General features: G+C 43.0%; 1 protein-coding gene across 13 annotated transcripts in view; it reads left to right on the top strand.

The window, feature by feature from the left end:
* neo1a (neogenin 1a) overlaps positions 1–16,788 on the top strand; it is a 156,165-nt gene that overhangs the window by 120,039 nt on the left and 19,338 nt on the right. For 9 of the 13 annotated variants that reach the window (XM_042228699.1, XM_042228698.1, XM_042228702.1 and 6 more), the window contains exons 8-14: positions 4,708–4,942; positions 7,401–7,555; positions 9,504–9,652; positions 11,246–11,384; positions 12,112–12,161; positions 14,654–14,795; positions 16,611–16,721. In XM_042228699.1, coding sequence (XP_042084633.1) covers positions 4,708–4,942; positions 7,401–7,555; positions 9,504–9,652; positions 11,246–11,384; positions 12,112–12,161; positions 14,654–14,795; positions 16,611–16,721 — 981 coding nt within the window. The remainder of the gene's footprint in view (positions 1–4,707; positions 4,943–7,400; positions 7,556–9,503; positions 9,653–11,245; positions 11,385–12,111; positions 12,162–14,653; positions 14,796–16,610; positions 16,722–16,788) is intronic. The other 4 variants (XM_042228705.1, XM_042228703.1, XM_042228710.1 and 1 more) reach the window with 1 other exon arrangement.

The raw sequence follows: 16,788 nt of genomic DNA, 5'->3' as shown, positions 1-16,788 counted from the left end.
CCCCTTGGCTAGTGATAAGGTGTCAGGATACAAGTGCAAGAAAGGTCCCAAGACAAAGATTATATTCCTAACTACGGGTGTCCCTGTAGTGGGCAGGCTGGCTTGTTATTATTTTCTCTCTTTTATTTTTTTTCTTCGCTGATGAGTGTCTCGTATTTTTATTGTTTGTGTCATTGGTTTTCATTTATTGCTGTATTGCTTGTAAAGCAAGAAAATCTTTTTTAAAAATGGAGTTTGTTATTGTTGTCGACAGGGTAATTGAAAGGAACCGAGGGGACTCCAAAAAAAAAGAATGCTTGGTCAGACTTTTCCTCGCTCTTGCTCATTTCCCTCCTCCCCTCTCACGTCTCTCTTGAAACATTTGTCTTCTCCTTCTGACTCTTTCCTTTGTCGGTGCGTTAAGGAGCTGCTCAAATGTCATGAGCTGTCAGGCTTGCTCATCTTTCCTGTCTTTTCTTTAAAGAGAGTGAAGGGAGAGCAGAATTTATTTAAAACTAAAAACAGCCACAGTTGTCACCAGGAAAGAAAAACGATTCTTCTTCTTCTTCTTTTTTTTTTTTGGCTACATTTACTAGAGAACCAATAAGAGTGATCCAGTTTGCAGTTGCTCTGTTCTTACTTACAGTGTCTTTTACATTTCAGAGAATTAATGTCTCCACGGATTGTTTTTGTCTTTGTTCAGCAGAAATTTCTTTTGGTTCTTTGTAATAACCTTCGGGCCTACAGATAGGCTGTTCGGTTTTATCATAATGCGACTACTCCGTGTTTGCATAAAACATGACAAAGGCTGTCATTTTTATTTACTTTGGCTTTCATTTCTTTATTGAAAATGGCAGTGTAGTGTAGATAGGGACGGGACATGAAGGGAGAGAGAGAGAGAAGGGGGGAGGAGGGTGATATGGAACTGCTGACTGGCAGTTTTAATTGACTGTCTTCTTTGTGATGCTGTTCTGAAGACTCTCGACTATGCTTTTTGAGTACATTGTTCTTCTTCTTTTCTAGGCCAGATGAAAGTAGTGACTCAGTAATGGACCATTAGCACTGTGCTACATCAGTGTCTTACGCCGTCGTCATTACCGAACTACATTAGACATGGAAACCAGGCCTGAGAAAATCCATTTTGCAAGAGCCTGGCGTGGCTTGCTGAATTCCTTCTGAAAAGGCTATCTGTAGTTACAGTGCTGTGTGTGCTTCCTGCAGACATTCATTAGGTTTCCGTTCTCTCGGTAGAGGTGTGTAAGGCTGAGCCGGTGAGTTAGGCTGGCTCTCTTATCGGTGAACTCAGACCAGTTTGATGGAAATGCAGCTTTGCCCAGCGACGCTCACAGGGATTATGATGTTGGCAGCACAAGATAAAAGTTATGAGCCTTTAGTCAGAACTTTCACACCGCTCCATTTCTTTATTTCTGAAACGTGTTTTGCTTCCATTGAACGCTAAGACGACCTGTTATGCATGTCTTTGTCCCAGTTGGGTTTTTTTGCCTGGGTTACCCAGATTATTATGCAGATCTAAAGTAACCTTCCTCGTTAAGCCTTAATGCCAGTAATTCATTACCTCTGGCACGGAGACTAATGACACTATTAATCAGCTATGAATAGAGCTCGGCAATAGCAGTGGGAGGCTGACACCTTCTTACTGTAACAATCCCAGGCACACATGTACAAGAGAGATTGTCAGAAGGACACCGAAAACTGCCCAGCATGTCAATTACCTACGGCGGACACGGTGTATGAAGATGGAAGCCGCTCGTAATGATTTTATTTCCTCGCCCTTGTCTGATCTGTGAGGTGGTCTTGATTCTGTTTGTGCTTCAAACTGAGATAACCTCGTAGTCCACACTGGGCAAGAGTACTGATGGACAAATTCGCTCGCTAAAAGAATTATGGCGTTGAGCAGAGTGCAAAGGCAGTGACCTGTTTCCTGTGTCATCTTAGGAGACAATCTTAGACCTATTAAAAGCCTGTTTTTCTCTTTTTCTGCAGACATCAACAACCAGCCAACAACTAGTTAAGGTTAATAAAGTTGAGTTTAAAAAAAAAAGGAAAGAAATAAAACAAGGTCCAGATATGCATTTCTTAAAGCTCAACTCATATTCTCTGACTTATTCTTCTGTTTTAATCAAGAAGTTGTGGCCCAACAGGGTTCAAAGCAAAACTGACTAATGTGAAGCAAATGTTGCTATCCGACTTTGCTTTTGAAGTTCTTTCAAACAGTTATCATGTGAGGGAAAGGAGAAGGCCTTTAAAGGCATATTTCATTGCTATATAACCATATGTGTGTTGGAATAATAGTAATATTTCATATTTAATATGTGAGCTGGAGCACAGCGTGAGGTTATCAAGCAGGGCCCTTCTGGTTACTATGAAAGAGTAGCATATCTTTTGCCTTCCAAGCTTCCTCTGGCTTTTAATCCTTCTTTCCTGAAGATATGGCAAAATTAGTATGCACATTAAAATCTCTAAATTGTTAATTCCTTTGTATTCATCTCAATAAATTAATTCTACAGACTCAAGGGACTCATAGATTATTGCCTGCAGGACTTTTTTTTTTATACAACCTGAATCTGGAAGCGGAATTACTAATTTCCTGTGGATGTTGTCTTTATCTCATCTTCCAGCTGAATTGTATCTTGTTGATAGAATATTCTGAGGTTAAAACTTTTTGAAATATGTCAACAATGAGTCGTTCCATCCACAGTATTTGCCGGGAGTTCCTACTTGCGCTGTGTTTCTGGGTTGCACTCTACTGCGTTCAGATTTTTGGAATTCAGGAAGCGCTTCCCTATTAAGAAACTGAGCCTTTGGTGATTCGGTGAACCTGGTTCGAGTTATGTGGCGATAATTCTGATGCTTGTGCGTGTGCGAGACGCTTTATAAATGGGGATAATTATTCAGCATCTGGTCATTTACACTGCAGTCAGAAAGTATTAGGATGATAATGTGTTTTTCATTGTTGCTGGCACTACTCCAGCAAACAGGATTTGAAATGAAACAGTGGCGTTGAGGCTGAAGTGCTGACTTCCAGCTTTAAGCTTGTTTGAGGCTGTCATTACCTTTGCTTGGTGAAGATTGAGAGACGGCTGGGTTGGTTTTTGGGGGGGTTTCTTCACCACTTTTAGAACAAGAACCCTAATCGCAGGGAAAAGGCAGCCAGTGTTTTTCTAAATGGTGTAAAATAGTTTTGGCTGGCCACTGGAGTTCAAACAATACTGGATTTTTGTAGGGTAAGGCAAGGCCTCATCACTCAGCTGACCTAAATCCATCTTTTCAGATGAGAATGAATAAAAAAAAAACATTCCTGAAATGTGCAAGAAGCGGCCCTCCACATATCCTACACAAGGTGTCGTGCTGATGTCTGTGACTTTAACGAGAGTTTGGATTTCATAGATAGATATCCAAATTTGGGCAACAGTACCTTTTTTTTAAAAAATTTTTTTTATTGAGTGTAGATGTAAACAAGCTAAAATTGAGCCTGACAATCTGTTTATTTCCCATCCAAAGTACTGGAGCATGCTACAAATTCAACAGCAGTTCTTCAGAGCATTACTCTGTATACACAGAGCCCATAAATACGGAGTTGAAGCTAAAGTTTCTTGAGTGTTTATATACAGAAAGTGTATACAAACAGTGTCATTTTTCTTTGGGGGTGGGTCAGAATCTTCTATATCATATGTTGGCTTTTATATGATCACAGAAGTCGGTGAACTCTTTGATACGTAAACAAATTCTGAAAGCCAAATTAGCGGTTAGTCCACATGCTGTGACAGATAAATATGCCAGCAGCCGCTTTCCATTCCATCGCAATTTCTCCCGTAATAACACACCGTTTGAGCACAGCACTTGCCATGCGCCTTTCCTATATTTTCAGCCTTGCCCTCCAGTCCGTTTCCCCCCGACCTGCAAACAAATGGAAATGTCATACGGACTAACATTCTTTCCGTATGGTTTTGTTTCGCCTGCTTGCCAGGCAAATGGAAAGCAGATCTCACGAGGTCCGACCGCAGATTGTTCCTCCGAAAAGGAGGAGGAAAAAAGAAAAACACACACACGCACTCGAAATGAAATCACAAACATTTCTGTGGCTTGGCTGTGGAATGCGACGACAGAAGTGCTTCAGCAGCATCGTTAGTTATGAGAAGCTAAAGTGAGAGGGGGGGTTGGGTTAGTCCGAAGCTGTTTTACTGTAAAACAAAAGTCAGACGGTTTTCCTGTGTAACAGGCCACGAGACGACTTTGTCCCTGTCACGACAAAGTGTCTCTCCTTGCAGAAATGCAGTCCAATCATTCATTTTAATGCCAATGATTGGCAGGAAAGCCACTGATGGTGAACGTTAAGTGTGTGACACTGTTCTGCTCCCACTGCCCTTGCATTAGACAGGTGTGTGTAGATCTGCATGTGTAGTCCCTCCCTCTTTGTCAGCTTTGTGAGTGTAGTAGAAGTGTTGTATTGTGGTTCCTTGTCACACCAAGAGTCTTTTTTTTTTTTTGTTACGTTGTTGTTATTTTGTTTTTTCTTTTTTTTGTTTCCTCCCTTTCTTTCGTTCCACTTTCATTTCCATTTCAACTCCTCTCCTCAACCTGCTCCTTTTGGGCACCTCTGCACAATATTTCTCCCACCCGACCCCGACATGCTACGGCTGTCTCCCTCCCGGTCTCCCTTGCTCTCATCCCACCATCCCTCCCTTCCTGCCCCCTCCCAACCCAAAGTCGTAGCCCTGCCCTCTTTCCCTCCCCCTTCACTGACTCCTAACACTACTGACCATGTAACACCAGGCTCCAGAGGTGTAGGCAGTCCAGCAGGGCCCACCTCCTCGGCCCCCCGAGACGTCGTGGCTTCGCTGGTGTCCACTCGCTTCATCAAGCTGACCTGGCGTCAACCAGCTGAGCCGCATGGGGACGAGTTGACCTACTCCATTTTCTACAGCCAGGAGGGCACGAGCAGGTAGAACGCACACTTTCCTGGAGGGGGTACTAATACACGCACACGACTGCTGGCATCAGCACATTGCTCAAGTACACACACTCAGACCACTGAAATATCTGATTCAAGAAGTTCAGTCACTTAAAGCAAAACCTCCTTCTTAAACAAATATAAACCCCAAAAAACCCAAAAACAAATGTTCAAATACCATGCTCGCTTTCCCCCCCAAATAGTTCTGTGGTAAATTTCTCCCAGCTTCACAGGCGGAGGATTTACTGACTGAGAATAAAATTTAAGAAGCTGAGAGGATTTTCCACAAGTCGTCTTTTTTATGTCTTCTCTGTAACATGACTGTAAGCAAAAGCAAACCTTTAATATACAGAATCTGCAAATACGTGGAGCGTACCGATAAATCAGCGAGGTTGTAAACTAGGTCTCCCGGTCCTGCTGCCAACAGGTGAGCTGGTTAGTTTATAGACCAGTGCCAGCATTAATTTAGCAATCATGCCAGTTTCTGCTCTAGTTTCTTTCTCTCCTCTGCTCTGTTTTTGTGTGTGGAGCAGTCATACAGACGTGCATATGGAGCAGAGTAAAGGAGTTGCATGAAGATAAAGTTAGTGCAATGAATACTTCCGAATGTTATTCCATCAAGATGTTTTGTTTTATTTTAAAGCTGCTCCCGTTACTGCCGATTTTATATTTTCCATTCCCACTTAAAAAAAAAAAAAAAAAACTAAACAAAAGAATGATGTGGCAGTGTGGAAAGGCCACTGGGACTCCTTCCACATAGAGAGCATGTGATGAAGAGGGACATGCAGATGCAGAGGGAGAGTAGCTGTGGGTAAGTGGCATCTCAGCCACTCTAAGGTACAAAAAGGATTATTTTGATGGAAAACGCATTTAAATTGAAAGTTTTTCAGAATGGAGGGTTTGTGGTTTTTTGGGAAGTTAATGGATGCCAACTAATGGATTAAAAAAATAATGAGGCTTACTAATAATGACACTTATTTTTAAGACTAGGAAGTCCTATATTAATCAACTTCATTATCAAAGCCAATGTTACAAAGTGCCTCCAAGAAATACAGGAAAAGAGAATTTAAAGTCTCAGCCAAAAGATAATATACATATAAAATCTAATTGAGCCTTTTACACATTAAAAGAAAGACACTGATGTGACCTCCCTGTGTTGGATCAGGTGGATCGCAAGATCCCGAATGCCGAAATTACAACTAAAGAAATTACTAAATCTATTGTGTATTATAAAATGGTAAAGATGGTAAGAGTCCAGGCCCAGATGGGTTAGGGAATGAATTTTACAAACAGCTCAAGATCAAACTTGCTCCATATCTATTTAAACTGTACAACCATGTATACAATGTGGGCACCTTACCACCACCATTGAATGAAGCAGTTATTACTGTACTCCCAAAAAAAGGTAGTCTTGGAGGAAGTGGGATCATATAGACCTATCTCTTTATTAAATTCGGATCAAAAAAATCCTGGCTAAAATACTAGCGAGTAGACTCAGTATGGTAATAGATAAACTGGTACATTCAGATCAAACAGGCTTTATACCAGATAGGAGCTCCTTTAACAATCTAAGACGTCTATTTAATATAATTTACTCCTCTAAGGCGCAACAGGACCTACTTATACTTAGCTTAGATGCCGAAAAGGCATTTGATCATGTTGAGTGGCCCTATCTCTTTGCTGTCTTAGAGAAGTTTCAATTGGGACAAGATTTTATTTCCTGGATAAAATTACTGTATAAGAATCCCACAGCCAGAATCCTTACAAACCAAACATTATCCACTCAGTTTAAGCTCAGCAGAGGGACACGACAGGGATGTGTTCTTAGTCCATTACTGTTCGCTCTTGCTCTGGAACCCCTGGCACGGACAATTCGCACTCACGCTGATATACATGGTTATGACACAGCATATACCTCTAATACTATATTGCTCTATGCTGATGACATTTTACTATACATAACAAAACCCCAAACTTCCATCCCAGCAACTCTCTCCGTTATTGACTAATTTTGGCACCTTTGGCGGTTACGGGATCAACTGGGGAAAAAGTAAGTATTGCCCATCAAATCTGAAAGTAGTGAGTGGCTTGCATCTCTACCATTTAAAATAACTTATGTGAAAATTACATATCTGGGCATCTCAATAACAAGAAAATATACAAGAATATATAAAATATACAAGAAAAACACCATTCAGTTTTGGAGGACACTCCCTATCTCATTGATAGGAAGAGTGAACTCAATAAGGATTTCTTCAAAAAGTTGGATGCCATTATTATGCACATGTGTTTGGCACCAAGATATTAGGCGCTCTAAATGCCACTTCACTTTGTTTCTTGCAAACCAGCATTAAACAAAACCTTCTGGGTAATTTAAGGTCAGAATGATTAACTGTTCTGTTACCTGTCTGCGTGCGACCCACCCCCACCCCCCCCCCCCCCCTATCAGGGAGCGAGTCGTGAATACCAGTCGTCCAGGGGAGATGCAGGTCACCATCCAGAACCTCATGCCAGACACCAAATATCGCTTCAGGGTTGTGGCCCACAATAGCAACGGCCAGGGCGAGAGCTCTGCAGCGCTCAAAGTGGCCACCCAAGCTGAAGGTAACACTCTTGCTCACTTACTCCACACACACACACACACACACACACACGTTTATATGTGCTCGGTAAACAGGACACATAAACACAAAGCCACACTCTAGCCAGTTTGTCGGAAGCGTGCTCACACTGCTCACACTGATGCAAACAGGATGCACTCAAAGGAAGCACACAAGAGGCAAATAAACATTCGCACAAACAAATATTCACTCATATGCAGTATACGCTCAATTCAAACAGAGACATCCCATATTCCCCGCACACATGGGCACACACAGAGAAGGCTGTTTAGTGCTGTTCGTTAAGGCAGACCACCCAAGAGCAGACCACAGAAGCACTGCATTTTCTTCTTTTAACCCGCTTCTTGTTTACTTTTGTTTACATTTACTTGAATCTTCCGTGTGTTTGGCTCAAAACATGCCTACTTGAGTGAGGAATGCTGGAAATTAGTATTCCAGATTCCAACACTCTCCTCTTCCAGTCTACTGAGAAACTTATTAGGATGTTTTGAATAGAGGACACATAAGTACGACTGTAGGAAGGAGTAGCAAAGTGGTTCCCTTCCTCTCCTCTCTCTCTTTGTGTTTGAGTGTGTAAACCTCTCTGTGGCTGCTGCTCCAAAATCACTTGAAAGTGCTGTGAAGGGGATTTCCCAGCACACTGTCAGACTGTGGACAACCCTCTCCTCTCGACCAAGCTACAGCTCAGTCACTGTCACTTTGTAGGTCAGCTGCTGTTTCTCTACTTGTGTCCTTGGTTGGAGGGCGGACGAATCAACACACAAAAGCACACACGCTACATCTTAATGCCCGGCAGCAGGAGCACAGCCACCCAGGGGGATAGCAGTGAGGGCGGGCTGTAGCTGTGCCGTATGTCTCTGTCGCGTGTGCGCGCCTTTAATGTAAGAACATGCTACGAACTGGAGCTTAAACTGTTGACCTGCATCCGAGTGCCAAGCATGTGCAAACCACACTCCCTCTGTATCACTTCTCTTTAGAGACGGGCTTTACACACCTGCACACACACACACACACACAGTCTCTCACCCTTCTAACATCTGTGCACGCTAACAAATGGGAGCTTCTTTCTTCTGGCAGGAACACCTGCAGCTAATGTCTACAAGATGTATCCAGAGCAGACATATAGCATGTCTGACAGCTGGCACTTGAACCTCAGAGTCACTGCTTGATTTTAAATCCGATGGGCCACAGTACAGCCACAACAAGTAACAAGTAACATGTACATATACGTAGACACAGTGTAGTCACAGATTATTAGAACGGTGATACACATTTTGTTACGATAGCTGCGTCTTTGAGCACGCTGCATATTACATGAAATATTTAGTTTGAGGTTCCTGTCTGCTTTCATTTACGTTTGCACCAGATAACCAGTGCAGTTCTGTTTCTCCATAGCCTCCTGCACCAGAGTTATGTAGCAGATCAGCTCCCGCTGCAAAAATAACTCAGCACTAATTGTAAAAGTGGACTACATCCCATATTCATCTAGTATACCAGCATATTATGAAGCCAGGATAAGACACATATAAATATACATTCTGTTTCTGCTGCCTTAATTTACTAATCAAGTGCAATACAATAAACAGGCTACCACATTCAAAGGTAGCAGGATCCCAGCGGTGATGGGATATTAGATGCATACTGATGTTTTTGTTGAAACTTCCGCTTTTGTTCTGGGAATAGGAAGAAAATCAGCACGCTGGCAGCCCAGTCCAGAGGGGGACAATTTGGCGTCAGTGTTAGCGCTGGGAAATGTGACTGTGAGGTAGCCAAGAATATGTCTTAGGTGGTAAGAACAAGGAATTGCTAAATTAGTTTCTTTCTCCCAGATGAGACACAATAAAAATGAAGAACGGTTCAAGATAAGAGAACAAAATGCTCACACTTGCTGCTTTTCTAATTTCTGTCCACCTGTGATATTTCGTCACCAGTCCAAGTACCCGGCCCGGCTCCTAACCTGCAGGGGGTGTCCAACACGCCGACCTCCGTTTCTCTCAGCTGGGACAAACCCCTCACTGGCAATGGAGAGATCCTCTCGTACAAGTTGTACTACACGGACAAGAGCGTCGGCAAAGAGCAGGTAGGGCGTGAACCACACTCCAGGGACAAACTCACGCTGCTCGAGCGCCTAGCGAAGACTTTTTTGAATTCAAAGGTTTGCAGGTAGCAAAGACATAAACAGGTGTCCAAAACCTTTTGCCTTAAATTGCAGCTCATCTTTTAAAATGAAGCTACAAAGTGCTTCACAATAGATTTTAAAAACCAATGAATTAAAAACACATTAATCGGAGAAATAAGTCGAAAATTAAAGTAAAATTGAAGATTTGCATGATTGGTTTTTTTTATTATTTAATTCTAAACAAGATTGTCCTGAAACATATGTCACACCGCTTGCTTTGCTACGTCGTCTTTGTGTTTTGCTTTTCTTTTATCGGTGATAAATTGCTTAAATCACCTGAAATAAGCGCAGACTTTAAACAGATGCAGCGTGTGCTCACTGCTCACAGTTTACCCTGTGAGCGAGGCATAGTGTGTGAAGCTGATGCCTGATTTCGCAGGGCCCATTAGATAAAATGCGTACAACTGATTGGTTTCTCATACAAATTGTGATGAGGTAAGAATCCCTAATCATTTGCCAAGACCCTTTGTGCTGATTTTTGGCGGCGTTCTTAATGATTCATCGTCTCACAGAAACAGCAGGGCATTGTGCTAAAAGAAAGCAGATATGATTCACTTGGTGCTTCTCTGCAGGACTAACTCTGTCACAAGAGTGGAATCGAGCTGCTTAGATATTGAGTCAACCCCAGCAGTAGCAGTGTGCAAGCCAGTGAGGCATTAAAAAGCCTTTAATATGATAATGGATGAAACGTCAGCTGGTGCACTGAGTAATGATGCCTCAGCTCCTTGGAGGAGAGAGCCAGAGATGAGGTGAAAAAGGGGGAGAGATGAAGAAGTGGTAGTAAAGGAGAGGTGAAGGAAGCGGACTGAGAGAGAGAGACACAGTGCTGAACGGATATTAAATATTGAAAGGGCAGAGGGAAGACGGGGACAACATATGATGCGAATTCAAGGGTGACGTGGCCAGAGGTAATCAGCTGACCCAAGTTCAGAGGTCAAGGAATGGACCGCTCTGGAAGCAAGATTAGAGTTTCCTCCAAGTGCCTTTTTTTTCTCCAAATGTCACAACCAAAGAGCTGCATGCAAATAGGCTTGAAGTAATTGGGCATGTGTCAGCGTGCCCAATTTGTAAAGCAAAGCAAGTCAAAATCACAGAAGGCACAAATTGCGTCTCTGCGGAAGACGACATTTTCACACCGAATTACAAACACAAATGTTAGCGTGATGAAACGATGAAGGCTGGCGTCACATTGTGAAGCTACTGGAACGGTCCTAAATGTCTGCGTTTATCAGACTGCTGTTGGCTGTGAAATACTATAAAAATGCTACACTGTAGTGCTATCAGTGTTTTTGTCTTTTTCTGCAGGTAATCATAAACGTTTCCTTTTCGTACAAGCTTCACGTATTCGGTTTTTGTTTTTCCCGTTGTTCGTAAACATCGAGATGTCGGTGAGCAGCCGTGAAAGTAGAGGCGTGTTTGCTTTTTAAGCAAGGGAAGTCGCACGATTCTCAATTCACTGACAAGGTCCTCTCCTTCCCTCCTTTTCTCAATCAGGATATTGACGTAGACGGCCAGTCGTACAGCATGGCGGGGCTGAAGAAGAACACAGAGTACAGTTTCCGTGTGGTGGCCAACAACAGGCACGGTCCTGGCGTCTCCACTGAGGACGTTGTCGTTCGCACCCTGTCTGACGGTTAGTGGACTGATGAAGTGTAAATGTACCAACACTAATTTGACTTCTCTTTTATTGTAACACCACTGAAATGTCAACTGGAAATGTTCCTATATAGTGCTTTTCTGCTCTTCTTGAGCACTCAAAGCTTTTTGCTTAACATGTCTCACTTAACAGTTTTGGGGTTTTTTTAAGTGCTTTTCTGCCTTAAATTCACACACATTCACACTCAAACTCTTTGGGAACAACTCAAGGTTCAGTACATTGCCCGAGGATATTTGGCACGCAGACTGGAGCAGCCAGTAATCAAACATCACTGCTCTACCTCCTGAGCTACAGCCACCACAAAAGCATTTAAAAAGTTGGGGTATAAAGAGTATTGAAACTATAAAATACATCTGGTGAGGTAAATGTGCCATCACACACCGTTTCCTTGCTGTATTAAAGGAGCTAATGTGGATTTAGCAAAGGAGGACAAAGGAGGGTTGATGTGAAACAGGATTCTAACAATAAGGTGACTTGAAGGCAGAAAAGGGAGCGGCTGAAAGAAGGAAGACAACCCCGGCTTCCACATCATGTCCAATCAGCAGTCCAAAACTTGAGGTTCTCAGTTAATGGGGCTCTGTTTACAACGTTGTTCTGTCCAGTTAATTAATAACTTGATTGTTTGAGCTCTGCCAAAATGTAGATTTCTATGTTTTCTTTAGTTTTACACTAACAAATTGTTGGTGTTTTCATTTTTCCACAGTACCAAGTGCCCCGCCTCAAAACCTGACCATCGAGGTCCATAACTCAAAGGTGAGGTTTATTTGTCTTGACTGAAGGGAGCGTCAACGGACCTTTTAACTTGTTTAGGTTTCTCTGTTGCCTTGTTGAGGACTTAAGCTACAGGTACACCTAAACTGCCTGCAGACTGTTTGTTTTATAGCAATTGTGTTTATGTGTTTGCTTGAGCAAATCCGCCTTCACCCACCCGCTCGTTCGCTTACTCGCGCACACAAACAGTTGAACAGATACATAGCCCGCAGGCCAGTGCACCGTTGTTGCTGTGTTATTAGTTGCGTCAGATCCTTGTAGCCCCAGCTGGTTAAGAGGGCGTGTGAACCCTCATCGATCTTCTCGTCGGCAGGAGACTCGCCTGTCAGAAGGTTTTATCCTCAGTATCACTCCATCCGTACAGAAACTGGCACGGGAGCCTACAGCTCAAATCTGATAGGATACAGGAAGATGCAGCCTAACTAAAACTGATACTCAGGTAGAATTTATAGGTCGAATGAAGTTAGACATCTAGTTGAAACCCAACATAACACAACTCATAATGAATGTAAGTTGGAAAAGTTAACTTTTCAACCAATATCGGTTCATTAAGTGCAAACGGTTAGAAGTGTGATGACTTACCAGTTTCCAATTCACCCTCTGTAACAGAGATCTCACTTTCTCACTCACCTTTTTTTTTGTTTTGTTAGCAGGCTTATAGGCAACGTGATAAAAAGATTTACTTGTTTAAAAGTGAGATCTCATTTTATCTGGATTCAATTTTCTCTTTGGAGCAGAGATAACTGGATCAATTTCTTTTTTCCCCCACAGCTCAGCCAACAAGTCCTGGCATCCTCTCAGTCTTTTTAAGTTTCATTGTTAAATCCTGTTTATTTCAGCCGAGACATGCCGCAGTTCTCGCGTGACGCGCTTTATTTGATAAGGCTGCTGAGGTGGCTGCTGGCTGCACAACGCGCCCCTGATTAAAACAGGAAACGGGCCTCGGCTGCCCATCATCTCAGCCATTTGATCTTCAAACAGAGAGCTGTAGGCCTGTTTATTGTACTTTCCCACCCGAGTGAGGGATTAATTTTTACAAAAGATGTTTCTCACTCATGACATGTGAGACAGCAATTGCAAAAAGAAAAAAAGAAGAGATAGGGAAAACCTCGGGGTGTGTGCACTGACTACAAAAACGGCAACCAGCACTTTTGGCCCTTTGCGGGTCGATGCTTAGCACAAGTGAGGGAAAACACTGACACAATCCTATCACACACTCCCAGCCTGAGTTAGAGCTAGCCACCCATGCTGAGGGATCCTCTGCTGAGATTTGTAGAGAGAAAATGCTCTCATGCTAATTTTAAGAGTAAAATGAAGCGGGCTCAGTCTGTGGAAGGGACATGAATAGTTTTCTGAGAGGATAGTGTGCGTGAGGCCAGCTGTCCCTCCTCACTTTGGCCCGGACCAAGCGGTTTAAAGCTGTGAAACAAACATCTGACAGATTTCTTCTTTTTTTCCCTTTAAGTGTCATTCAGTAATTCATCTCATTTTCTCTTTTTGTTGTCGTTGTCTTTCACTTTGAGCGTAAACAAGCCATTAAAAGAATAATTACAGTACAATTATTTAGATACAAACCATTTATGCAATTAGTTCGGTACACCCAACCAAAGTGGAAAAGAGCTAATTAACATTCATTTCATGTGTGGTCTCCTCTTTGGGTCCTGTCACGCAGAAAGGTGCATCTTTCACCTACGAGGCAACCTGATCATCGTGTTTTCTGATCTTACTTCTCTGTTTTTTTTGTTGTTGTTGTATTTTTTTGCTTTTGGCATCAGCCTCTTCACCTTCCCCTGTGAGTTTACAAAAGTCAATTAAACTGTTTTTTGTGATTAGCGCCAGGAAGGTAGAAACGCAACAGACATGACGAGCCGGGGCCGATAGTGTAATAAGAAAAATGGAAATAATTGAACACACTTCACACAAATTTAATTTGTGCAATTCCCTCGACTCTGCTGGGGAGGAGCGCACGCGTGCCCTGTGCGTGTACTCGGGCTTTTGTGCATCAGTGTGACAGTGGGGAAGCGTTAATTAACTCTTCTCCCACGCTGAGCCACCCCCCACCTATCTCTTTAAACACACATGGGCACACAAAAACTCAGCAGCGCACATCCCAAAAGAGTGCAGCGTGGGCCCGCCAGCAGAGCGTCTTGCCTTCATCTCTCTGCCTCAGTGTCTCTGCAGGCTTAACCTGACCACACACCTCGCTTATCATCGCAACTTTTATTATTCATAGTCATCTCTTCCTAATGCATCTGTTTGCGCTGCGTCTCTCGCGCTCACGGGGGTGTTTGCTCGATGTGGGTCTCCCTCTTGTTTGGACCGCGGTGACACTGTTAACACAAAGGTCCACGCCAAGGTGCGTGGGAAGGTGCGATGCTGCCTGCTAAACTGTGAGGTCACCTTTACAGCTACAGGCCCCAAAAGCACGTGCTAAACATGACATTCTGTTTCATTTACACCTTTCCCCGTCTCAGAGCATCATGCTTCGGTGGCAGCCTCCGCCCCTGAGCGGCCAGAACGGGAAGATCACCGGCTACAAGATACGATACCGGAAAGGATCCCGCAGGAGCGAATCTGAAACCACTGAAGGCACCCAGCTTTACAAGCTCATGGATGGTAATGAATAAAAAAATTGTGACTAATGACTTTTTGAATAAATCCGTCCTCTTCCCTCAGACCAGTGGAAGTGCTTATGAATGTATTGCATTTATTACCATGTGTACAGGAAGAGTTTAGCTATAAACTTTACCTCCAGTTATATTCAGTGGGTGTTCAGGTGTGGGAAGAGAGCCACCATAGTTCACATCTGCTAGTAAATTGTTTCTTGTATGTGCTTGGCCTTTTAACCCAATTTGAAAACAAAGTCTCCAAACCACCCTGGATACGCAGGTTCAGAACCGGGTTTGAAAGACGGATCATTTAGAGCTATACACGCCCTGCAGCTACGAAAAGTCATCCCATCACCAGATAAAAAAGTGCAAAGACAAGTTGGAGAGGAGACATGAACAGTTTTCTTAACAGGCAGTGCTGTGAGCAAAAGACTTTGCTGTACAGTTATGGACACATGCATCACTGTGCACGTCTGCAGGGTGTTTTTAGAGCTGTACACAAAAACAATGACATCACTGTGATGGTTTTATGCCCTCGTCTAAAAGCCCAAAAGTGATACAGATGCATAGAGTTACATATCGAATCAGATTTTAAAATGATGGATCCACAAAGAATTCCCCTTTTTGACGTTTTCACTGAGCCCTAAGCTCAAACTTTTATGCTATCAGACTCCATGTCATCTCTATATTTTAGTATCTTTATCTGATGCGTCTTGGAAAGTGTGAGCTGTGTCTGATGGGGTGCAGGATTTTCTTTAAAAAATTTTTTTATAAATCTCTTATCTTGAGCCTGAAGATGCGTATCGGATGATTCATGGGATTAGTCAGACTAACTGCGGGCCTGTTTATTTACTCAACATCCACACATCAGTTTCTAAACCCATTGCAATTGAGTTACATGTCCTATTGTACCCTAACATTACCCACCGCTATCAGCAAAATATGCACAATATCACAAGAGAGGCACGGCAGCGGTGATTAATATTAGATGTCGCCTCAGCAACTTTCAAGTGGCCCGGCTTCACGCTGTGTGCTGCATCAAAGAGAATATACACTTAAAAGTTGATTTTTGTAGAACATTCTGTGGGGGGGGGGACACAGGGGTGTTTGTTGGTTCAGAAGCGTTTAGAAGAAGATGTTGTAGCCTCGGAGGCACGGATGGTTAGGCAGTCTTCAGAAGCTACCCCCAAGGGCGGCCCAGAATAGTGGGTACAGAGCGAAGAGAGTACAGGATTAGCATGTAGCGTGCAAATGGGACAATACGGCGATGATGAAAAATTTTGCAGCAAATTAATACAGCAACACATCATTTGTCAGCAGGCGTTCCCCTCTTCTCTGAATACCAAAGCTGGCACCCAGCGGTGTTGCAGCTCACTCTAAGGGAGATATAGCTTTAAAATATGAATTAATCCAGACTACCATGTTTTTTTAAACTTCTGCTCTTAGTGTCTCTCGTTTTGTGCTACTTTTTATCAGACACTCTCTTTTTAACTTGTTTTAAAGGCTAGTGTTGTGTTTTTCTTCAAATCCCATTGAATCGTACTCATCAGATGTGAAAATAAAATGTAATCAACTTTAATATAGATTAGGCGAGTTATGGATTTTCTCCTTAAGCCGTGGAGAGACGTATCAGGTATCTGCTTTAAAATATTTGTGTTATTGAAAGCCCAACTGACCCAGCCAATCAGAGCGCACCAGTAGTAAAACCAGGACTGAGAGAGGTTTTAATGGAGGAGTTGACTTGGGGGGTCATTTTGGCCAAAGCTCTATTTAAATACTCCAGCTTGGAATCTCAGGCTGATGTGTTGGTGTCGCCGTCCAGGTCTCGAGCATGGAACAGAGTACTCCTTCCGAGTGTCAGCCATGACGGTAAATGGCACGGGACCGGCCACCGAGTGGATGACGGCAGAGACGTTTGAGAGCGACTTGGATGGTAACGTCAGCTGTTTTACTAAACCGGAAGCTGTCACTTGGTTTTGAGCAATTATTTATTTTAACAT

Source organism: Haplochromis burtoni, unplaced genomic scaffold (genome assembly GCF_018398535.1).
Source record: "Haplochromis burtoni strain Fernald_Lab_line unplaced genomic scaffold, NCSU_Asbu1 Contig_343, whole genome shotgun sequence".
Classification (NCBI taxonomy): Eukaryota; Metazoa; Chordata; class Actinopteri; order Cichliformes; family Cichlidae; genus Haplochromis; species Haplochromis burtoni.
The sequence above is the reverse complement of the archived record's forward strand: the minus strand, read 5'-3'. Positions and strand labels throughout refer to the sequence as shown.